The sequence below is a fragment of the Chrysemys picta genome, chromosome 2 (genome assembly GCF_011386835.1).
Source record: "Chrysemys picta bellii isolate R12L10 chromosome 2, ASM1138683v2, whole genome shotgun sequence".
In the NCBI taxonomy this organism is placed as follows: Eukaryota; Metazoa; Chordata; order Testudines; family Emydidae; genus Chrysemys; species Chrysemys picta.
In genome coordinates, this window is record NC_088792.1 from 65,992,844 (window position 1) to 66,017,827 (window position 24,984).

Here is a 24,984-nt window from a genome sequence, read left to right on the forward strand (position 1 = left end):
AGGTATCATGAGAACTCAATTTTTATTGCTTTTTATTTCGGCCTTCTCCAAGTAATTTAGTGTGTACATACACACACACACACACATGCATATATAAAGTATATATTTTTCATTTAACATTTTTCATAAAGCCAGCTTACTTTACCTTTTCTACGTTTTTCAAGGTATCCAGACTTTAGAACAAATTGAAGGTCTTGAGCAGCAATAGGAGGAAACTGGTTCCCTGAAAGAAAAAAAAGTATTATAAACCACTCTGTTTTTCAAGCTAAACACTACTCTATCCATATTATTAAGAATTGGCAGTGCCAAGGAACTACTGGAAGAATAGAATTCTATTAAATACTATTCCAGATAATTTTTGGCTAAACAATCACAAGTATAATGACAAAGCTGTTGGCTGCATTGCTATGCCAATGCAGTGACAGGAAAATTATAGCTGTGATCCAGCCCCTCAAGTCTCCAAGGGGGAGGAATGGGGGGAATCTGTATCTACTTTCCAGACAAGATGAAAATTCAACATGTTACATTAATCTAGAGGATGTTAGTTTGCATCTTAAAATACACAGTTTAAAGTGAGCTGTTTAGTAAAATCAGAGTGTTTTCAAATGCTTGTATAGAAGCAAAGGTCCTTAAATACCTTAGATACAATTAACAACTGTAATTAAATGCAAAAATTAATTTTTAACCATCATCTCCAAAAGCCTAATAAAAATCTACTGCAACAGTCTACAAAGCTTGCACCCATGCCATGCTGTTTAGAAAGAAAGGAACCAGACAAAGGGATGATAAAAAGCAATGTCTTGTTATTGACAGATAACGTATAATTTGTGCTAAATTACTAAAGCACTGTTAAAACAAATAGACAGTACTTGAGGATATTGGACAGACAAGACAAACACACTGCTCACAAACTGCCCAAGCTGCTTCTCTTAGAAGTATTGTTATTTTTTGTAAAACGACCAATGTGTTCAGTTATATTTGTACTCCCCCTCCCCCAACTGTTAGCTCACAGCTAGAAGTGTGAGATTCTAATATTCGGGATTAAACTGGAAACCTAGACACAAAGAACTTATTTAACAAATTAGTTTCAAATCTTCACAAATGTGGAATCAACTTTTTAAATTCTAAAATACTAATATAAAATATAAAGAGCAGAAATACAGCTTTAGACATGCCTGACCATTCATGTATACAAATGTCCAGTTTTTCCACAAGTACAACAGCCATTCCTGTGGGGGGGAGGGTTAATACATTTGAGCATCAAAGTGTAGTTTTCCCATTACTTATTATCATTAAATATTCATATTAAAGTCACTGTAGGTGGCAAATTTACATGGAATTTTTTTTTAATCAAAATTTTATACGTAACCTTGTTAGTAATACAGTGAAAACTACACTAAGGATCACAATCAGAAAACTACTTTGTTAAGAAACAACTGTGAAATATCCCATCTGGAAACCAATTTGTCTGACCTTGAGCTAAACACTGTCTCTGCTAGGTAACCAATGCCTGCTGGGCCCTTGGGTGGTCACTTAACCCAGGATTCTAACTATACTATTCTTCTTTGGGTACTGGTTTTGTTAACAAAAGATATTTGTGATAGGGCAAGAAAAATGTTAGCGAGAACAAGAGCAAACAAATTACCGAAGACTACAAAAGAAATGTACCAAAGAGGGGAATATACTCCCCTGAGAAATCCAAAACTTTTCAAACAGTAAAAACAAAATATATGGTTAAGTTACAACCAATGTAGCAAAGCGTATTAAAATTCCAGTTATTAAAAAATTGTGCTTTGACATTCACTATTACAGGGAAACCCCGCTATAATGCACCCCGCAATAATGTGAATTCGGATATAGCGCGATCATAAGGTGGCTCCCGCTGCCCCAAGCGCGCGCACACACACACCAAAAAAAAAAAAATCGAAAAAAACCCCACACACCGGCCGGAGCACAAAAAAAAAAAGGGGGAACTTGCCTTCCCCACTGCCTCTTCCCCCTGCTTCTCCTTTTGGCAGAAAGAGCCATTCTCCTCCCCAGCTGCTCCTCAATCTTCCTCTGCCCCTTGCACATCTCCCCTGCTCTCTGCCCAAGAGAAATTGACCGGCTTGAAACTGACCGGCTTTAAATGGTAAACTTTTCATAACCCCGCTATACCGTGACCCCGCATTTATCGCGATCAAATTTTTTTGGACCCCAATCATTGCGTTATACCAGGGTTTCACTGTACTTTTTTATTTCTAAATATTTCGCATTAAGATTATTACATTACACCAGTGGTTCTCAACCAGAGGTCCGGAGCCCTCCTGGGGGCCACAAACAGATTTTAGGGGGTCCCAAGCAGGATTAGTATTAGACTCACTGGGGCCCAGGACAGAAAGCTGAAGCCCTGGGCTATGAGCCCCACCCTGAGCCGGGCTGAAGCCTCATCAATTTAGCTTTGCGGGGCACCCTGTGGCATGGGGCCCCTGGCAATTGCCCTGCTTGCTACCCCCGAACGCTGGCCCTGCCTTCTATATGCAGAAAAACAGTTATTGTGGCACAGGTGGGCCGTGGAGTTTTTATAGCATGTTGGGGGGGCCTCAGAAAGAAAAGGGTTGAGAACCCCTGCCTTACATCATCATTATTTCCACTCCTGTGGAATTTATGACTAACATATTAAAAACAAAAAAGAGTTATGTACCACATGCATGAAAGTATGTGACCACAAAAACTGCGTCTGGGAATTTAACTCAGGACACTCACTAGTTCATTATGAAAGGTTTCAGAGTAGCAGCCGTGTTAGTCTGTATCCGCAAAAAGAAGAACAGGAGGACTTGTGGCACCTTAGAGACTAACAAATTTATTAGAGCATAAGCTTTCGTGGACTATAGCCCACTTCTTCGGATGCATATAGAATGGAACATATATTGAGGAGATATATATACACACATACAGAGAGCATAAACAGGTGGGAGTTGTCTTACCACCTCTGAGAGGCCAATTAATTAAGAGAAAAAAACTTTTGAAGTGATAATCACTTCAAAAGTTTTTTTCTCTTAATTAATTGGCCTCTCAGAGGTGGTAAGACAACTCCCACCTGTTTATGCTCTCTGTATGTGTGTATATATATCTCCTCAATATATGTTCCATTCTATATGCATCCGAAGAAGTGGGCTATAGTCCACGAAAGCTTATGCTCTAATAAATTTGTTAGTCTCTAAGGTGCCACAAGTCCTCCTGTTCTTCTTTTTACTAGTTCATTAGTTAAGAAGCTGATCTAGTTAGTACATCAAAATAATAACTGGTTATTAAATTGCTGAAGATAAGCAAATAGTTTCTGGCTAAAGATCTACAGCTATTGGGCTGATATACCTTAACTCACCCATAGCTGTACTGAAAAATTATCCATTTCACAATGAGAATCTCTGACTGTTGTCTGGGAACGGATGGGGGAGGAGGCTTCAGAAACAGCCTTGGTGCGCTGCCTTAAATTGGTCATTGGGAGGCATCAGCGTGCAACACTTCCAGCTTTACCTACTCCATGAAGGCTTGTTATACACTAGACCAAACACTGCAACAACAAAGGTGGGGGAAGGGAAAAACCTAATCTGTCAAACACATTAACCACTGTTGCTTCATTTTTAAGCACAAGAGCTTCAAAACATTATCTGGATTCCAATTTTATGCAAGGTTTTAGTTTAGATTTGTTTTGTTTTTTTCTCTCTCTCTTTTCTTTCTTTCTTTTTTTTTGGAGAGGAAGTGAAATTTGCAGGGGGTTATAATATAGCATCTATAAGAAGTATCAGATCAATAGCCATGGACAATGAAGACCTTTATCTACAGACCAAGAAAAGCACCCACAGTGATTTCTCCATACTGTCCTGACCATAGCTGGAACCTGATCTGGACTGCCTGCCTTCAGTGGAATAGAGGAGTTCAGGCTCCATAGCAATTCCATGCTTATCTCTGCTGAGATTGCCAAGTTAGTGCCAACTGTAGAGTAGTAGTTTCGGGGATGCAGAGATTAGCCTGTAGAGAACTAAAGTGAAAACAAAGTTATTTCACATAGGGCATTGAACAGCCTACTGCGTGGAAAGCTACAAGTAACAGCAGAGGCAGGTACTCAATACCATGCTTCTTCTGGGTTATGGTGTGAGGAGGAGTCTCTCTTCTCTTCCCTTACCCCCAACTAAGTAGTGCAGAACTGAGAACCCACCCAGGTTCAGCTGCTCACTGCACTATTAACAGCAGATCCACCAAACAAGAAGCTGGTCAGTTTGACTAGAGCTCAAAATCTATGGCAGTGGAAACTGACCAGATACTTGTCAATTTCATGCTGCAGCCTGGGAAGTCTTAGAACAGAAGCAGGGTGGCAATGGTGGGAGAGAAAAAGACAACACGCAGAGCAGAGATTTGGCAAAGTTTCCTTTTTCTTTCCCCTCTACAACCGGAAAGAGTATTAAGAACCAACAGGGCAAAGGAGAAAGAATAAGGAGCATCCCCATTCAGATCTCACTAGCTGTAGGTGTGTGTATGTGGTGAGGAGAGGGAAAGCATCAAAACTTAAGCTTCCTTCACATCAAAATGAGAAGTGAGAGACTGAAACCTTGTCCCCCAGCAACTGGCTGGACCCTGCTGAGGAGATTCCCAATCTTTCTATTCTGCTCCCATTCCTGCCCCCATCTCCCCAGTTGTTACTGCCTTCTTGTGTGTATTAAATAAATACATGAGAGGAAGGGGTAACAGAGGTTTAAAACTTTCAGATGTGGTATTTTCAAACTAAAAATTTCAAAGTATATTAAATATGTACAGCAGCTACTTTTCATCAGAATACTGTTTCCCTGTTTATTTTAAATAGACCAGGTTTGCCACAAAGCTCTTAAATACTGCTAATGAAAGCCCACTGAAGTAACATTTTATTTTTATTACAGTCACAGCTAGAGGCCCCACCGGAAATCAGGGTCCCATTGCACTAGGTCCTGTAACTTACACAAATTATGACAGTCCCTTCTCTAAAGAGACCAAATTCTGTCACAAGACAGACAGAGGCAGTGAGAAAGGGCGTACTAATATTTTACAAATAAGGAACTGAGGCACAGAAAGATTAAGTGACCTGTCCAACATCATGCAGGAAGTCTCTAGCAGTCATGAACTAAATCCAGAACTCCCAAGTCCCATTTCAGTGACCTAATAATTTTTCTCAAGACCATCCTTACTCTCCTCTGAGATTAAAACATCCTGATATGGTCCAACTTTTGAGGGAAGGTTAACTCAGACCCCCCAGTATACAGCTTAATATGAAGGAAGACCAATTGCTTCATGTTTTTCCTTCTCTTCACTCACCCACCCATAGACAGAGAGGAATCTCCCAGTGCAGTTCTCTACCTGATCCTGTTGGGCAGTGCTTCAGGCTTGCCGTTCTCTTTCATGGCTTCCCTAGGAGTATTTTCTCCTGAGGAAGCCCTGCAGGTGGCAACTGCTTAGGCCTGAAGTGCTCCTGATTAGAGAAGCCACATGCATAATCCAAGAGTGATGTTTACAAAGGTCATCAAAATATCAGAAGAGGATGCTTACAAGGCCTCTCAAACTCCACAAATTTGTCTATTTTTAATTTTGCTCTATATTCTTCATATTTTATATAAAATGGACCAGATTCTCTCCCTTGTTTCTGGCCTCTTTGTGCCATCTAAGAAGCTGGCAGCTTCTATATGGCTTTAGCAGACAGGCGGAGAATCAGGGCTGGATTAATCTTTTGTGGGCCCGGCACCAAACATATTTGTGGGCCCCCATGGGGGCAATGGAGCATGGCACAAGAGGGTCGGTCTCGGGAGCGAAGGGCCAGCCAGGGGCATGGCATGGCAGGGGTAGCCCCACTCTGCCCAGTCCAGTGTGAGGCCACTATTTACAAACCAGCAGGTGCCAGATGCACAATGGCATGCCTGGCCCTGTGCTGCCAGCATGCCCCTTCCCCTCGGGGGCAGGCTAATGCCATGCCACACAGCCCTCTCCCCCACCCCGCCCACACTGGAACACCCCTCCAGACTGCCTATGGCCAGAGCCCCCAACCCAGACCATGCCAAAAATGCCCAGCGCCCTCCACAACACCACCCTTGCCCAGCGCCCTCCTGCCCACAGCCCCACCGCAACTGCCCAGCACCCCCACAGAACCCCCACTCCCTAATGCCCCAACACATACAGATTTTCCCAGCACCCCCCCACCCAAGAGACCCACTCCCCCACACTCTGCCTCCCGGCTGCACTCACCGGCCCTGCTGAGAGGCAACTATGTCTGCCGGGCTGAGCCAGCAACACAGCCAGAGCTGGTCCTGGGGTGGGGAATCACTCTAGCCCCTCAGGAGTTGTGCGATCAGCAGGCCAGGGCCTGCCCCGGCTGGGCTCCCTCAGGACCCACGTGGCTGGAGGGATGTAACCAACCTCCCCACATTGCCTCCCCCCCCAGCTGGCTGAGACTAGCCAGGCTTCTGCACTAGTCCCAGGAGACTCAGCTCCAGGGAGACAGGCAGGGCTCCCCAGGTGGTGGGAAGCAGAGACTGCCCGCAGCTGGAGGTGGCCAGGAGTCAGAGAGAAGCTAGCGGGTGGGTCCAGGGGGGCGGAAAGGAGCCCTTGGTCAGCCGGCGGGTTGAGAGGAACAAGTGGTGGTGGCGGGGGGGAGCCAGCAAGCTGGTGGGGTCTCAGGGCGCAGCAGAGAATTGCACAAGTGAGGGGAAGGTGGAACACTCACTGGAATGTAAAGCTGGCTCCTACACCAACCATTTGCCTGCCCCATTTTAGGGCACTTATAAGGGTATAGAGTCACTAAGCAAATTTGCAGTGAGCCTACGGCCTTGTACAGACTGTTCCTTATGCTTAAGTTTGACAATCAGGAAGCCAGCTCCTAGAATACCCTCTGCCCATCCTGTGCCCAATAGAGCTCGGTGCAAGAGTGAATCTGGTCCATTACTTTTAAATAGTAAACACTTCACGTGATGCCTTAACTTATGATTCAGGGCATGAGTCTGTCATGGAGGTCATGGATTCCATGACTTTAGGGGACCTCTATGACTTCTGTGGTGGCAGGGCTGGAGCAGCTGTCAGCCCTGGGAATGCCAGAGCAGCAGCCCCAGGACTGAAGCAGTGTGGGAGTGAGGGGTTGGGTCATCCCCAAGGCTGCCAGAGCAGTGGCCCACAACACCCCCTCCCTGCAGCACTCCCACTGATAGTTCCTCACACCCCACACATACAATATTTTTAGTGAAAGTTAGAGACAGGTCATGGGCTTCCATGAATTTTTGTTTATTGCCTGCGACCTGTCCCTAACTTTTACTAAAAATACCCATGTCTAAATCTTAACCTTACCTATATCAAATTTAAATACGTATTAGTTTTTGATTTCCAGTGAATGTGAAGTTGTTATACTATATTATCAATACAAAGTAAATTAAAGAACACCGGGTCATGTTATACTGCAGTATGTGCCACTAGTAAGATAGTTTATTTCTCCAATGTGGGCTAAGGGATACATAAAGCAAGAAATAATTAGAGGCCAATGCATTCTTAAGGGATGCTTAGCATGTTTATGGGAAGTTAAGCAGGTGAAGTGGAGATAAGTGTGATTCAGTAACAACTAAGTGAGCGATTATAACTGGTCTTCCCAGCAAAGCATTGTGGCTGTGATGATGATAATGGTAAAGAGAACTTTTCCTCTAGAAAGAGAGATTCAACATCTTTTGGTCATCCTAAAAGGAAAACTGTGAAACTGAAATATAATTTGTAAAGGAAAGTTTACAGTTGTTTCAGCTTCTCTCTCTTCTCCTGCAATTTTTTAACGTTTATTTTACAAATCACTGTTCTTTTAAAAAATGTTTTTATTCTCCCTTCTTACTGTTTGAAAGATCCACACACACAAAAAGCGAAACTGCCTGACTATGTAAATAACATTGAACCAGTTCCAGTTATCTTTAATCAAAACCAAAATGTGTATTTAGCCCATGTTAGAAAATACAGAGGAAAAGCGCTAATATAAAAAAAGCACGTCATCAACTATTGCAAGAGAAAAGCACCACTAAATAGGCAAAATATTTCCGTATTCCTTAATGGCAAATCTATCTACAAAATGATGAACAAAGTCACTTTCTCGGCATAAAGGCTACTATGGCTCTTGTCAGACTGAAAGCTGACAAACTGTTTCTGGAAGTATGTGTCAAATTTCAGAGAGGAAGATCTATTGTCCCAGCAAGGAAGGTAGTACATGACTTCTCTTCCCCAAAAATCCCATTTCCCTTTAATCTTGAAATGAAACACTTGTCCATTGCTAATAACTTGCTGCAGAGAAATTCAATTGTCCTTGGAGCTTATCCACTGTAATACAATGTGATTATGCCTGTTACTCAAAATGGTTAACCTACACAGGTGTTTTGCATATATTTAAATATATTTCTTTTCCTTGGAAATGTTTTCAAGAACACCAATTTGCATTTAATTAAAAAAATCTTTTCCTCATTTTCAAAGGCTTTTTGTTACGAGAAGGTGATGAGCAGGCAAGTCTCAGTAGCCTAATCAATTGTTTTCAATATCTTTGGAAATAATACATTAGTAACATGGAAATTAAAGTAGCCTACTAGCTGTCAGATAACACAGCACACAGAACACAATGTTAAAGCTGCAAGATTTCAACAGCAAATACATTTACTGGTCACCAAGACATAAGCCATCATACGTTTTCAAAGGTGTCTCTAAGAAAAAAGGCTGTGTCATGTAGCTCTTCAAACTGCTTCTTTCAAGGGTAGTTTGTGGAGCCCTTTACTCTACAGCCTTCTGCTCTGTAATGATGTCTTATTCATAATTTGATTTGCACGCACTTGGCTCCTCAAAAAGGAATGTATTTGGGTGATAAGGTTTCTTATTCAGGAATACACCTCTACCCCGATATAACGTGACCCAATATAACACGAATTCGGATATAACGCGGTAAAGCAGCGCTTCAGGGGGGCGGGGCTGCGCACTCCGGCGGATCAAAGCAAGTTGGATATAATGTGGTTTCACCTATAACGTGGTAAGATTTTTTGGCTCCTGAGGACAGCACTATATCGGGGTAGAGGTGTATTTAAAAGCAGTGTCATCCGTTTCTAGTTATTTAGCTCTTCCTGTTTTGGAACTGGAGTTTTGGTTACCAACTGTAAGGCTACAGCTTTAGGGCCTAAATTCTGCAGGTTTCTTCTCTGTTCCTCTCCATGAAAGGGGGGGGGGGCAGGTTCTCTGCTTCCTTTCTATATGTTCAAGAGAAGGCAGTGGACCAGGTGGCTCAAATGCTACTGCCATGTATTATTTATAGAAAGAAATATTTGGTTAATTTTCCACCCATAAGTATTATACTGTTTTAAAGATTGCTTTTTCATTTATTCCCCATTCATGTGATTATATCTTAAAGTGTAGCATGTACAATTTAGGTTTAAAACTATTAATATCTCTGGCTCTTTATACCTCTATGACCCATACTTATTAGTTTGTGTTCAACCCCTCTCTTTCACTTAACATTCGTGTTTTCATTTGACACCTTCACTTCTTTCTTTGTCATCATTTGCTGGGTCAAAATATTAGGCCCCATCCACCTGTGACCAGTTTGGTGGAATTATTCTATAATCAGACACTCCTCTAGCTGATTCTGTTCTTAAATTTTAAAATTTACACTTTGATCTTACTTTTCTACACAGATTTTCTTCTGGGTATGTGCATACTTGCATTATTTCTTTAATTGGTTCTAAGATGTCCTTTGTTGCTACATTTTGTTGTATAGCACCTCAAAAGTATTATATTAATTTAAAAAATAATCACTTTACCCCTTGCTTCATAAAGGACTTCAACATAAGCAATTACCTAACTGCAATGCACCATAATTACCACCCATGGCATTAAGATGGTGATACTGTATATTGTAAACGGCAATGGTTTCTAATCAGATATAGAGACATGAAAAACTAGTTCATATTGTCAGTGTGATAGCAAAGCAGAAAACTGAACATTAAGAGATCCATAAAGTGTCCTGAGAATGCACACCTCCATAAAAGCCATGTATCTGCCTCCCAGACATGAGCAAGTCAAAATAGGCTATAATTGAAAAATTAGATGTACAAGAAATTCCTATCATATGAAATAGATGGGTTAAAAACTTTACAGCACAATCTCAGACAAGTATACATATCCAAATTTGAACAGAAAGTAGACATTCAGAGCACCCCCACAAAATATATGAACCATTTGCAGTGCTGTCAACCAACCACTGAAAACTAAGGATATGTCCACACTGCATTGTAAACCTGGGTTTACAATTGCTGGACTCAGGTCTCACAGATGTTCTAAGTAGGGCTGTCAAGCGATTAAAAAAAGTAATCACGATTAATCTCGCTGTTAAACAACAATAGAATACCACTTATTTTAAACATTTTTGGATGTTTACTACATTTTCAAATATATTAATTTCAATTACAACACAGAATACAAAGTGTACAGTGCTCACTTTATATTATTTTTTGATTACAAATATATGTACTGTAAAAATGATAAACAAAAGAAATAGCAACAGAGGGTCCTGTGGCCCCTTTAAGACTAACAGAAGTATTGGGAGCATAAGCTTTCGTGGGTAAGAACCTCACTTCTTCAGATGCAACAAGTCTTGCATCTGAAGAAGTGAGGTTCTTACCCACGAAAGCTTATGCTCCCAATACTTCTGTTAGTCTTAAAGGGGCCACAGGACCCTCTGTTGCTTTTTACAGATTCAGACTAACACGGCTACCCCTCTGATACAAAAGAAATAGCATTTTTCAATTAACCTCACATAAGTACTGTAGTGCAATCTCTTTAGCATGAAAGTTGAATTTACAAATGTAGAATTATGTACAAAAAAAATAAAACAATGTAAAACTTTAGAGCCTACAAGTCCACTCAGTCCTACTTCTTGGTCAGCCAATCACTCAGACAAACAAGGTTGGTTACAATTTGCAGGAGATAATGCTGCCTGCTTCTTGTTTACAATGTCACCTGAAAGTGAGAACAGGCATTCGCATGGCACTGTTGTAGCTGGCGTCGCAAGATATTTACGTGCCAGATGCTCTAAAGATTCATATGTCCCTTCATACTTCAACTACCATTCCAGCAGACGTGCTTCCATGCTGCTGATGGGTTCTGCTTGATAACGATCCAAAGCGGTGCGGACTGATGCATGTTCATTTTCATCATCTGAGTCAGATGCCAACAGCAGATTGATTTTCTTTTTTGGTGGTTTGGGTTCTGTAGTTTCTGCTTCAGAGTGTTGCTCTTTTAAGAATTCTAAAAGCATGCTCCACACCTCATTCCACTCAGATTTTGGATGGCACTTCAGATTCTTAAACCATGGGTCGAGTGCTATAGCTATTTTTAGAAATCTCACATCGGTACCTTTTTTGCATTTTGTCAAATCTGCTGTGAAAGTGTACTTAACACGAACATGTGCTAGGTCATCACCTGAGACTGCTATAACATGAAATATATGCAGAATGCGGGTAAAACAGAGCAGGAGACATATAATTCTTCCCCAAGGAGTACAGTCACAAATTTAACTGATGCATTATTTTTTTAATGAGCATCAGCATGGAAGCATGTCCTCTGTAATGGTGGCCGAAGCACGGAAGGGGCATACGAATGTTTAGCATATCTGGCATGTAAATATCTTGCAACACCGGCTACCAAAGTGCCATGCGAATACCTGTTCTCACTTTCAGGTGACATTGTAAATAAGAAGCAGGCAGCAGTGTCTCCTGTCAATGTAAACAAACTTGTTTCTCTTAGCAATTGGCTGAACAAGAAGTAGGACTGAGTGGACTTGTAGGCTTTAAAGTTTTACACTGATTTGTTTTTGAGTGCAGTTATGTAACCAAAAAAAAAATCATTTGTAAGTTACACTTTCACAATAAAGAGATTGCATTTCAGTACTTGTATGAGGGCCTGATGAAATGCATCCTAGAATACTCAAGGAGCTAATAGAGGCGGTATCTGAGCCTCTAGCTATTATCTTTGGAAAATCATGGGAGACAGGAGAGATTCCAGAAGACTAGAAAGGGGCAAATATAGTGCCGATCCATAAAAAGGGAAATAAAAACAACCCAGGAAACTACAGATCAGTTAGTTTAACTTCTGTGCCAGGGAAGATAATGGAGCAAGTAATTAAGGAAATCATCTGCAAACACTTGGCAGGTGATAGGGAATAGCCAGCATGGATTTGTAAAGAACAAATCACGTCAAACCAATCTGATAACTTTCTTTGATAGGATAATGAGTCTTGTGGATAAGGGAGAAGTGGTGGATGTGGTATACCTAGACTTTAGTAAGGTATTTGATATGGTCTCACATGATATTCTTATCAATAAACTAGGCAAATACAACTCAGATGGGGCTACTATAAGGTGGGTGCATAACCTGCTGGATAACCGTACTCAAAGAGTAGTTATTAATGGTTCCCAATCCTGCTGGAAAGGTATAACAAGTGGGGTTCCGCAGGGGTCTGTTTTGGGACCCGGCTCTGTTCAATATCTTCATCAACGACTTAGATGTTGGCATAGAAAGTACCCCTATTAAGTTTTCAGATGATACCAAACTGGGAGGGATTGCAACTGCTTTGGAGGATAGGGTAATAATTCAAAATGATCTGGACAAATTGGAGAAATGGTCTGAGGTAAACAGGATGAAGTTTAATAAAGACAAATGCAAAGTGCTCCACTTAGGAAGGAACAATCAGTTTCACACATACAGAATGGGAAGAGACTGTCCAGGAAGGAGTACGGCAGAAAGGGATCTAGGGGTTATAGTGGACCACAAGCTAAATAGGAGACAACAGTGTGATGCTATTGCAAAAAAAGCAAACATGATTCTGGGATGCATTAACAGGTGTGTTGTGAGCAAGACACGAGAAGTCATTCTTCCGCTCTACTCTGCGCTGGTTAGGCCTCAACTGGAGTAGTGTGTCCAGTTCTGGGCACCGCATTTCAAGAAAGATGTGGAGAAACTGGAGAGGGTCCAGAGAAAAGCAACAAGAATGATTAAAGGTCTAGAGAACATGACCTATAAAGGAAGGCTGAAAGAACTGTGTTTGTTTAGTTTGGAAAAGAGAAGACTGAGAGGGGACATGATAGCAGTTTTCAGGTATCTAAAAGTGTGTCATAAGGAGGAGGGAGAAAACTTGTTCATCTTAGCCTCTAAGAATAGAACAAGAAGCAATGGGCTTAAACTGCAGCAAGGGAGGTTTAGGTTGGACATTAGGAAAATGTTCCTAACGGTCAGGGTGGTTAAACACTGGAATAAACTGCCTAGGGAGGTTGTGGAATCTCCATCTCTGGAGATATTTAAGAGTAGGTTAGATAAATGTCTATCAGGGATGGACTAGACAGTATTTGGTCCTGCCATGCGGGCAGGGGATTGGACTCGATGACCTCTCTAGGTTCCTTCCAGCCCTAGAATCTATGAATCTATGAGATGAATTGAAAAATACTATTTATTTTGTTTTTCATTTTTACAGTGCATATATTTGTAATAAAAATAATAATATAAAGTGAGCACTGTGCACTTTGTATTCTGTGTTGTAACTGAAATCAATATTGAAAATGTAGAAAAACATCCAAAAATATTTAATAAATTTCAATTGGTATTCTATTGTTATAAGTGCGATTTATCACAATTATTTTTTTTAATTGCTATTAATTTTTTTGAGTTAATCGCATGAGCTAACTGCAATTAACTGACAGCCCTAGTTCTGACATGTCCATACCACAATACACAGACCTTCTGACTTGGGTCTGTGGCTTGAGATGTGACCACAATGCAGAATGACAGGAATTGCACAACAGGACTTGGTCTTTGACCCATTGCTCTACCAAGGTCCCAGAACCTGGGTCCCGAGTCCTTGCTGACCCAAGTGAGACTGATTTATGTTGGATGGAAGAAGGCTTTGGGTCAAACCTGAGTCAGAGCCCAGGATCAGTGTGCAGTATAGACACACTGTAAGAGGCCACAAAAAATTAACCCACCGCAGGACCATGACCAGTATGGCATCAGAACATATGTTTGATCAGGTCATTATTCCTATATTCCAAGATGAATGGAAGGATGAAGGTCCTTTGGTACATCAAGCAGCAGCTTAAAGCAAATGAATCCCCAACCCTGCATCAACAGACTGGTACGGCTGAGATAGACTGTCTAGAAGCAAAGGGGAAGGCAAGAGCACATCCTCTTACATCCTCTGCCTCCCTTTGTCCTGGCTAGGGGGAGCTCCCCTTAGTTGTAGTGTAGGAGCTGTGATTTTCAGGATCCTGCACATCTGACAGATGCTCTGTTTTGGGATTAGGAAAGAATTTTTCCCACTGAGGCCAAATTGGACAAGTTCTGGTGGTTTTTTTCACTTTCCTCCCTGGCACAGTTGAATGGAATAGGAACTGGAAGTTTAACATTAGGAACGGTAAGACTGTTTAACTCATGATAATTTGAGGCCAGTCTCCAGTGAGGATAAAAGCTAAAAGGGCAAGCTCCTCGAGGTAAATGAAACCTGGATATTTGCTAGTTGACCTCATACCTATAGGAGAAGGGGAGACCTGAAGTCTTCACAGACTGAGGTCCCACCTTGGTACCCACTTATCCACACACACATAAAGGGGATGGCAAGAGGATTCAGAAATGAGCTGAGTTATAAGGGTAGGCCAAGGAGGGTCTACCCTGAATCACTGGCTATATGGGAGGAGTCCAGTAACTCTGCACTGGACCCAATTAAAATGCCTGGTATGTAAGAAAGGGGAATATAGCACCCCGCCACAGTATTAAATGAAAGTTGAAGCCTGCCACTTAAAATACATCCACGTATCTGTCATTCATTTACTCATGTGTTCTAGGGTTGCCATCCCTCCACGATTGTCCTGGAGTCTCCAGAAATTAAAGATTAATCTTAATTAAAGGCTATCTCACATGATGAAATCTCCAGGAATACATCCAACCCAAAATTGGCAACCCTAGTGTGTCCTGATCAACATTTCGGGCATCTCCAACTAATGATCAGCTTTTTTCCCTTTGATGTGTGGTCACTAAAACATATAGAAAAGTTAACACTGCACTTTAACTGTACAACTGCATTTACCATGTATTTGCATACAAGCACCCAGGGAATACAGGATTCCCAAAGAGATAGTCACACGTGCCTCAATACTTTGGGAACACCAACAAGAACAAGTTAAAGTTATGGTTTTTCTTTTTCTTTTGTTGGTGGTTTTTTTTTATAGCTTTAATGTTAATCGTACTTTTGGAGTGTTTAGTTTCCTCTTGGCATGACTGGCAGTTTTTGTTCAGCAAAGGCCAAACACTAAGCTGGAATAGAAACTAAACAATAATGACAGATATTTAACTCAACACAAGAAAGATCATACAGTCTGGCAGAAAAGTTTTCCTCTGGTACAAATGCTACTTTGCAAAAAGTGAACATATTGTGTAGCAAATAATATATAAATAACACTGATATACATTTATTTTAGTTTCCACGTCCTGGTAATTCGGGTGTTTATTATACAATCAGATATAGCTATTTCAAGCTATACACACACACAACCTAATTGATGACTGTCAAGCTCTCTTAAGTGTAACTAAAACAGGTTCTATGATCGTTTTCTGTCATCCAAATGTTGGTTAGGGTAAGATTATATAAACTATATTTTCCAACAAGATGCATGAAAGTTAAACCTAACCTGAAGCATGTTATATTCTTCCCTTAACTGATTAGGAAAATCATCCAATTTGGATTTCTGGTGAATACATTCAAGTAGGGGGGATAGAGGGAGAACATTTTAACTGTAAATTTGAGGTCTATCCACCTATACCAAAGTAACTCCAGGGAAATGGGAAATTATCATACAACCTCAGAACACCATTCAAAACCCCCCCAATATAAAATGTTTTGTAATGTGATTACTCCAAGTGGCATCCCCCTCATGCAGAGATCTGTATTCTGCTGAACAGTTCCAGCGGTTCTGACTTGTGGCCAAACTCTTGGCCTAGTAAACTTCTGAAAGGAAACATACAGATAAACTATCTGAGTATTTTAAGTGCTCCAATGGCTCATATACTAGAACAACAAGTTATAACATTGCTGGCTGCAGCTAAAAACCTTTCATCTGTAAAAAGAAAAAAGATGAGGTGTCCTACAGACAGCTAAAGAAGAGAAACAATTTTTGAAAGGTGGATTCAAGATTTTCACAATGAATATATAGATTTTTATAAGTTTCTATATATATCAAAATGTTTCGTTTGGGGTTTCTGTGTACCTCTCTACCTGCCAGGTGGGCACTAGTTTTTGTATATTTATTTTACTACTCTGATCACTGGTAACTCAATTTAACTTTTTACTTTAAATTAAGAAAACAAAACTAACAAAAGAAATTAGATCTCCATGAGCCTTTCAAGTTTTCCTATTATGGCACAAACCACACCTGGAAATACCTCAACAGTCAGCAATGAGAGGCTCCTTCCAGTGCAATTATAAATCCCCCACAACAATGAAATTGCATTTACAAAACCAAGCCACTATAGATAGTGTAATACTGTGATGAATTCAGCCATTCCTTTTGAACGGGGCAAGAGAAGTCTCTTGAGAAGGAGTTGACCCTAATGTCCTAATGTGACAAAGTTCTACAGGGACCCATACTGTCTGAGAAAAGGTAGTGAAAGACCACTGGCTTCATTGTCAACAAAATGCAGATGAACTCATCTCTATATTTCCTTCTCGGTAGGCTCAATCACCGCTATCACAAAGATGTCAAAATGGCTGTAGCAGATTGGCATCTAGATGAAAACCAGCCGGCTCTAGTTGCATCAAGTTTAATCTGACCAGATTAAACAAGGAAGAGGGAAACACTGCAAGAGACTATCTAAGATATTGCCCTCATTCTCCAAAGGCATCTGCCCTCCATTTGCCAAATTTGCAGAAAATCTCAGGATTTTAATAGAGTCTTCATTAATCTTGGATATCAGGTAGAAATGTGTCATAAATGGTCTTGTTCCAACTTCCAGTTCAACTTGTCTCTTGCCAGGATACACCACCACAGGATCTAGTCACAATGATCCATTCAACTCATTAAAATTTCCAGAATAGACTATTATAAGTCTCTATATCTGGGATGATGATGGAGGCAATACGGAAGCCAACATGAGCAGAACACTGCTACAGCCTTAGCAGAGAAAGAATCAAATCAGTTATCTGCATCCACTGTGTCCCCTTCCCCTCTCCCCCTTTGTTTTCTGTGCCAATTCAAGGCTCTGCCTTAGCTTTTAGGGCCTTCAACAGGTGGAGGTTAGTCTACATCAAAAGTTGCCTCTCCATTCATGCCCCTCATGGGGGCACTGAATCTAATACATTCATAGTGAAGCCTGAGAAAAGTCATTCTCAGTCAAATGTCCTTGACTATGGAACATGCTACCAGAAGACTCTGCCCTAGCCTCCTTATTTTCAGAGACTTGCTGTTTTGTAAAAACCTTCCTGCAATAACCAAATGACAAAGGACTGCAACCAAAAATAAGCAAAGCTACTGAACCTTGGAGAAGCAAAACTCATTATCTTCCAAAGACAATTCTATGCAACTCTTAATTACTGTATTTGGTTCGATATACAGTGGGAACACAGTTTCTATCATTATAAAATATTCATGCAATTCTAGCAAATCTTGCAATTCTGAAAAGAGCAGAATCTTTCAAACTGGCACAAATGTTTAAGAATGCCATTGGATGCCCTATGAATACCATCAACATTCAAACAAATCCAAACAAAGAAGAAAACAGTACTGCAAATACTACTATTCCTGTAGTATAAAATCCTTCATAATAGTAAGCAACACTCATTCACCAAACCAGATTGCTATTCTCTCTGCTGAGCTCCAAGCTGGCTTTTCCTTTCAAATCATGAGAGTATACGGATTTTTGCATCTCAAATACATTTAACAGGAATATCCTAGGCACATGAAAAAGAAAACGGTCCCCAAGACCAGAAAAGAGAGTACTGATAGATACTGTGCTCTGCAGTGGAATCATAAATGGGGAGATGGGGAATGGCAGGGGACAGGAAGACTGGTAAGATATTAAGTGGGGGAAAACCTGTATGGAGGTCATGTGGCCTGTAAAAAAAAGTTTCATAGATTCCACGTCCAGAATGGACCATTGTGAGGTCATAAAACTCCTCCAAAATAATTCCTAGAGCTTATCTTTTAAAAAACATCCAAATCTTGATTTAAAAATTGCCAGTGATGGAGAATCCCCAACCCTTGGAAAATTGCTGCAATGGTTAATTACTTTCATCATTAAATTTTTTGCCTTATTTCCTGTCTGAATTTGTCTAGCTTCAACTTCCAGCCATTGGATAATGTTATACCTTTCTCTGCTAGATCGAAGAGCCTATCATCAAATAACTGTTCCCCATGTACGGACTTTTAGACTTTAATCAAGTCACACGTTAACCTGCTCTTTGTTAAGCTAAATAGATTGAGTTCCTTGAGTCTATCACTGTAAGGCATGTTTTCTAATCCTTTAATCATTCTCATGGCTCTTCTCTGAACTCTCTCCAATTAATCATTATCCTTTGTGAACACCAGAACTGGACACAATATTCCAGCAGTGCTCAAACCAGTTGAGAGACACTGGGGTCTTTATTTTAAACTTTTATTAAAAATGGCTGTTTTTCCCCCCCTGAACTAGTTCAGAACAATCCTGATCTCTGACTTTTTATTCAGCGTCCTTTTTATCTTCTTCTGAAATTTCTTGTCCACCTTTCATTTCCCTTAATCCTACTTCCCCACACCAAACTCATTTTAAGAATTAGAATGGTGATTGAACTGCTGTAGAAACCTCAGCCAATTGTGGCATTATAGCAGTTTGAATATTAGAACATCTACTGAACCTGCAAAATGTCACTTAGTCGAAGAACTGCATTTAAAAATAAAACATGAAGTCCTAGTAAATTATATATATTTTAGTCCTCCAATTTAAAAATGGTTGAGTGAATTCACTTTAAAAAAAGGCATAAAAGGATAATTGTGTCAAGGCTGTAAACTGGTATTTCTAAGTTTCATCTGGGAACAAATTTTACAACTGAACTATAAACTCCAGAGAAGAAAATGGGAGTTTTAATGGAAATGCTGACACAGCCTTAACTCTAGCAGTGCTAGCGGGTGGTGCTATAATAAATCTGTCAGTTTCTATAATGCCTATGACAAACCCATTAATATGAATGAAGTACACTTCACATAGCACACTACACAGCAACTGCATAAGTTATGTCATCTTCATTCTGAGCAGCAGATCAGTAATCAATATTTGTAAAAGCAGGCTAATCCTTTGTAAAATCAGTGGTTTAGTGATTGAAGAGTTTGCTCAATCTACACAGTTAATCCCTCTTCATCTGCTTGAGCCCTCTATTTATTCCAACCGCTTACAGTGGTAGCAGTGGCAGATTAATACATCTCCACATGCTAAACATGTCTTGACAATTGACACAGCACACTGTCAGTATAATCTTTACAAACATTGGGCTTTTTCTTAGCAAGCTTGAAGCCAACATTCAGAAATCAAAAGTTTACAAATAGTCTCAGCGATATCCCCTCATACATACAATTATGTTTCAATTGAACTATTTGCCTAGACACAGAACCTACCTCCCTATTTTCTAACACTGAAAGGTATCCTAATAGGTTTCAGATTCATAAAGTTAAAAATAAACCTAATGAAGTCACGCAAAAGGAATTCTCTTCACCTAAAGAGAATTTTTGTTTAAGAGAAAAAAGTAACAAAGAATTTCTTTGTGCTATAGGATGTTGGCACTGTAAGTGAAAAGTAAGCTTGCTGCTCCGGTGAAAAAACAGTAGTCAACGTGCTATAGTCAACAATGTAGCTGAACAAACATCAGCAAGTTAACAGTCTACCAAAAAAAAAAAGATGTCACCAGGAAAGTCTACAGCATGCTAGAAGGAAGAGCTATCTGAAGTTCAAAATAATTAAAACTATAGCAAAACTAATATGATTCCTGGAGATATTTTTCTATTTAAAGATTTTTGCCCCAGGAATGGTTAAATACTAATTAAAGGATGGTATAATTTCTATAAATTTTCATAAGTGGATTAATAATGCTACTTTGATGCAAATATGTGATCTCTAGATAGCTCTCAATCTTTCACTTCGATCAAGATATTTATTCTACACTCATGACACACCTCAATCCAAGTATTATGTTACAAACTATTCCAATTTATCAAGAGACTGAAAATACATTTTCACATGTAATGTGAAATTTAAGTTTTAGGATGAACAAGTAGAACATTTAAAATTTACATGATGTTTTTGAATGATTAACCCAATAAGATTTCATAGGGAACCACATGTGCTTTTGGAGCCTTTTGGTAACATGGTAGCATTATACCCAACTGTTCATATTAGCCACTAAAAGCTTCAGTGACCAAGGAAAATAAGCTATCATTGTTGCCATATGAAACTGGTTAATTATTGGGATTTACACAGCAGTATTTGCTTGAGCTATACGTAAATTACTTCAAGTAAAATGCAAAGTGGATCCAAGATTTTGTACTAGGAAGGAACTGGTAGGTTAAGAATCTGACCAGGCCAAGCAACAACAGAAAACAGAGGGAGTGGTGTTCAGCACAAAATATACCTTTTGTCTTGGCTGATGTATTAGTTACTAGAGGACAGACTCCAGCAGCTCCACATGGTCCTGGGTATACAATTCAGAATCAGGAGTACACTTAAGGGGGAGCAAGGAACACAGATAGAATCACCTGCTGTGCTTGATACAATTGCATAGGTCAAAGACTTGATGTGCTTGAATTAAGTGCACAGGTCTACTTACAGTACCTATAGCCCAGACAGTCAACGTTAAGGAGCAATGGCTGCCTTAAAAATAAAAAGCAATTAAGGCAAAGAAAAGTGGAGTGACAGGGATAAGATAGCCATTTATTTCTGGACACAGGTGCCATTTCTGCACATGGCAAACAGGAATGCTAATAAAGTTGCAAGTTGACACTTTAACAAGCACCAGTGAAGCTGTCAAGGAAATTACAGGTTCAGACATTAACGCTATGGATTTGGTAATTCATGCCCTGTGGCCAGTGGTGAGCTGGAGCCGGTTCGCACCGGTTCGCGTGAACCGGTTGTTGAATTTAGAAGCCCTTTTAGAACCGGTTGTCCCACGCGGACATTATCCAAAACGTGGCAGTCCGTGGGTGCTCCGGCAGCTCCCTGTCCTGCCCCCGGCCCCAGCTCACCTCCACTCCGCCCCGCTTCTCCTCCCCGCCCTCCCACTTCCTGCGAAGCAGCTGTTCGCGCGGGAGGCCTGGGAGGGCTGAGAAGCAAGCGGCGGCTTTCCGCTCAGGCCCAGGGAGGCGGAGACAGAGCGGAGGTAAGCTGGGGCGGGGGGGCACGAGGAGGCCTGCCTGCACCGCGGCAGGTAACCCCCTGCTCCCCCCCAGCTACGCTACCCCGTGTAGGAGCCAGAGGGACCTGCTGGATGCTTCCCAGGAGCAGACCCAGGTAAGCACTACCTGGACTCCCCACTTCGCCCCCCAGCAGGTCCCTCTGGCTCTTAGGGGAGAGGAGGGGCAGGCTGGGCACCTACTACGGGGGCCCACGAGACCCTCCCGGCCAGGGAGGCTAGTCCCCAGCTGTTTCCCCTCCCCCACAGCTTCAGCTCACCCCATCAGCGCATGTTCTGGGCGGTGGGCTGTGAGCTTGGCCTGGTCCGGTGCCCCAGGCGCTGCGTGGCGGCGGCGCAGCGTGGCTCCAGCCAAGCAGTGCGGCTGTAGTGCCGCCAGCCACCAGTGCTCCACGTGGTGCGCAGTGGCGGCGGCCTGGCCCAGCTCCAGCTGAGCGGCATGGCTGTAGCGCTGCCAGCCACCTCCAGGCAGCGCAGTAAGGGGGCAGGGAGCAGGGAGGGGGTGTTGGATAGAGGGCAGGGGAGTTCGGGGTGGTGGTGGGGGATTGATAGGGGTCTGGGCGGTCAGAGGGTGGGGAGCAGGGGGGTTGAATGGGGACAAGGGTCCTGGGGGGGCAGTCAGGAAGGAGCAGGGGTTGGATGGGGCGGTGGGAGGCAGTCAGTGGCAGGGGTTCCAGTGGTAGTCACTGTAGATGTACTGTACGTGGCAGCTTGAAACGTCAGGTCTACCCAAGTTATGTAGTCTCCTGTGGTTTGAATGAAGCAAGTAAAGAAATTAGGGAAGGAACTGTCTTACTACAGCCATGCAGCAGTGGAGAGTATAGTCAGTGTGATGAATCTAGTCTAACTACTGGGTTCCTCCAAACAAGTTCTGGATGAGTTTAAGCTTCTCATATAATCAAATTCAGAGCGCAAATCATTTAACTCAGCACTGGCTTATTAGATATTCTTAAATCTTCATTTGGCCAAGCCATCAAGAACATTCCTGAGGGTACAGACACCCTAATGCTAATAGCAGACACAGAATCTGAATGTTAGGTCTGTTGTAACAACTAAGTAGTTTTTATAGACTAGGACTTAATCTTCTTTATCCAGGTTAAAATGTTTTGTGGATAAGTGAATAACTATAGTTTGGGTGATTTCCCATCAATTTTTAAATCTTATTTCCTTTGTTATACTTAGTAGTGTTTAAGAAAATGGGAGCATACCACTATTTGGAAGGTTTTTCATACATGTAAGAAACTGCTGTATATCTTTTTGACTCTGTGAGTTTGGAGTCCCGGTGGCGAAAGAAAGATACAGCAGGTTTCAGCCCAGTAATGATGTTGGTAGCTCAGTTATGTGGATTCTGGGAAGAGTTTCACCACCCAGAATTTGCAGAATTTTAAAGCAGTTAGTGGAAGTGCCAAGAATGACAAAGGTGGCTGTCACATTTCTGGGCAGCTGAAATGAGTATTCCCCCTTCATGGGCCAGCTAGCATATCATTTCAGGCTTTCAGCTTCCCAGAAATCACCTCACTTGGGTGGAAACCCATATCTCTCTCTCTCCTGAACAGGGTTTTTCCAGGCTGTACCGTCTTCTGCCTACACTGCTATGCCCAGGAAGTCAGATGGCCTAAATAGCCAGTGTCTGCATTTTGCTTTCTCCTCAGAAGCTATAAACAACGTAATTACCCACAATTACAAGTTGCCACAGAGTCCTTGCTAAGCAAGCACATTTATTCTTAAGGTGAAAGCATTACAGAGAAAACATTAAAACAATAAAAGAATCTACATCCATGCTAGTACGCATACCAGAGATCATCCACTCCCAACTTCAGCGGGGGTTCTGGCAAGCATCTTAAGGGTTTTTTCTGTGGTTACCAGTTTATAATAGCATTTGCTCAGAACAAGAGCAGAGATTAACCTGTTTCTTTACGCAGTTTGGTTCTTTGATATTCTGAGACTGTAAATAGGTAGCAGGTCAGATAATGGTTCTCTCATCAAGGCATAGCTTCAAAAGGTTGGATGCAGAGGTTGGAATTTGCATTTACCTCCCCTCAGATATTTCCTAGGAAACCCACTTAACTTTGTCCCAAAAGTTCCTTCTTGTCTGGCACGTTGTATAAAGCAGTCCCTTGAAGCTCATAACACTTCCCAGGGTTTACATCGGCCACATCTCCCCCACCCTCGGAGAAGTTACATACAATCCCACAGTAATACATAAACTTTGCATTTATAATACCATGGACTCCAAAGCTATTTATACTTAATTCAACAAGATCTCCCAAAGATATAGCAGGAAATTGCTGTTATCTGTCACAACGGCCATTACAAATGATGAGATCACAATTAACGTCTTGGACTTCACCTATAAAGTTAACTTAATGGGCTGCACTTTCCCTCACTTTCAATTCTGATTGTAGTTGGAAAAGCCTCATAACTGACCAGTTAAATGGAGACTATCCTGCCACTCAGATGGTCTTTCTGCAGAATCCTAGGGACACTGCTATGTGACTGATACCCATAGTGTATATCTAACCATCTCTTGCAATTTTCATAGATACATAATATAGAAAACATTTTAGGGCCCCTGGTTTTCTGAGAATTAGCCTGATAACTTCCATTTACCATTATGAAGTATATTTACTACTGACTGTTCCAGTGTTAGGTGTCAGCAACACAGGCTGCTAGTTAGGGCTTCCAAACAAAGTAAAAGTGCTAAAGGAACAAATGAACCAACAGAATTCCACAGAAAAGTCCGCAACTGAAGTGAAATCTAAAATACATTAAAATTCCATGAACTCTTTCCCACTGTCATTCACTGAAAGTGACAGAGATTCAGTCAGGAAATTATTTGGGGAGCCAAAGTGGCAATCAGCACCACAGACCAAAGGAGGGCACAAGGCCAGCCTTGTGATTTGCTGGGCTCCACTGTGCCAAAAGGATGTGTGTTGCTTCTCCCTCTAAACTTACTGGTGATGGGTAGTGTCAGGCTGGCCAATGAGTTGCAAGTCTGTACAGGGCCCAGCAAGCAGCTGCTAGCATTGCTTGTGCTTAGGGCCATGCTGCAAGAATGGGAGAAAGAGGAAACAGATGGAACCATTATACTGCAGGTGGTGGAACAACAACCAGCAGACTGACAGGCTGAAATCTTGAGGCAATTTTGTGAGGGAGGCAACAGCACCTGAAATACTGCCTAGGGTGCCTGTTAACCATTTCACATGAGTCAGTCTCAGAACTTTTCCCCCATAGTCATAACTTTGGTCACTGTAGAACAATTACGACATTATAGGGTTATCATTGGTGTAAACACATTTCAAGCACCTGACAGGCACTTGGCAGTCTTCAGATCAGCATCTAAATATTTCTGTCTCTGACCCTCTAGCTGCATATACAAAGACATACCAATGAGCACATTCCTTATTGTAACTAGAATCTTAAAGTGTCTTTGGGGAATTTTAGATATGTATAATAATAAATCTTTTAGAAAGATAATATATGAGATACATGAATTGTGTTAGGTCACACATGGA

At 41.4% G+C, this 24,984-nt stretch overlaps 1 protein-coding gene across 1 annotated transcript in view; it reads right to left on the bottom strand.

Annotated features, from left to right (window-relative positions):
• Positions 1 to 24,984, bottom strand: part of SKAP2 (src kinase associated phosphoprotein 2) — a 155,517-nt gene that overhangs the window by 56,505 nt on the left and 74,028 nt on the right. The window contains exon 5 of the mRNA XM_005296977.5: positions 146 to 223. Within this exon, the coding sequence (XP_005297034.2) occupies positions 146 to 223 (78 nt within the window). The remainder of the gene's footprint in view (positions 1 to 145; positions 224 to 24,984) is intronic.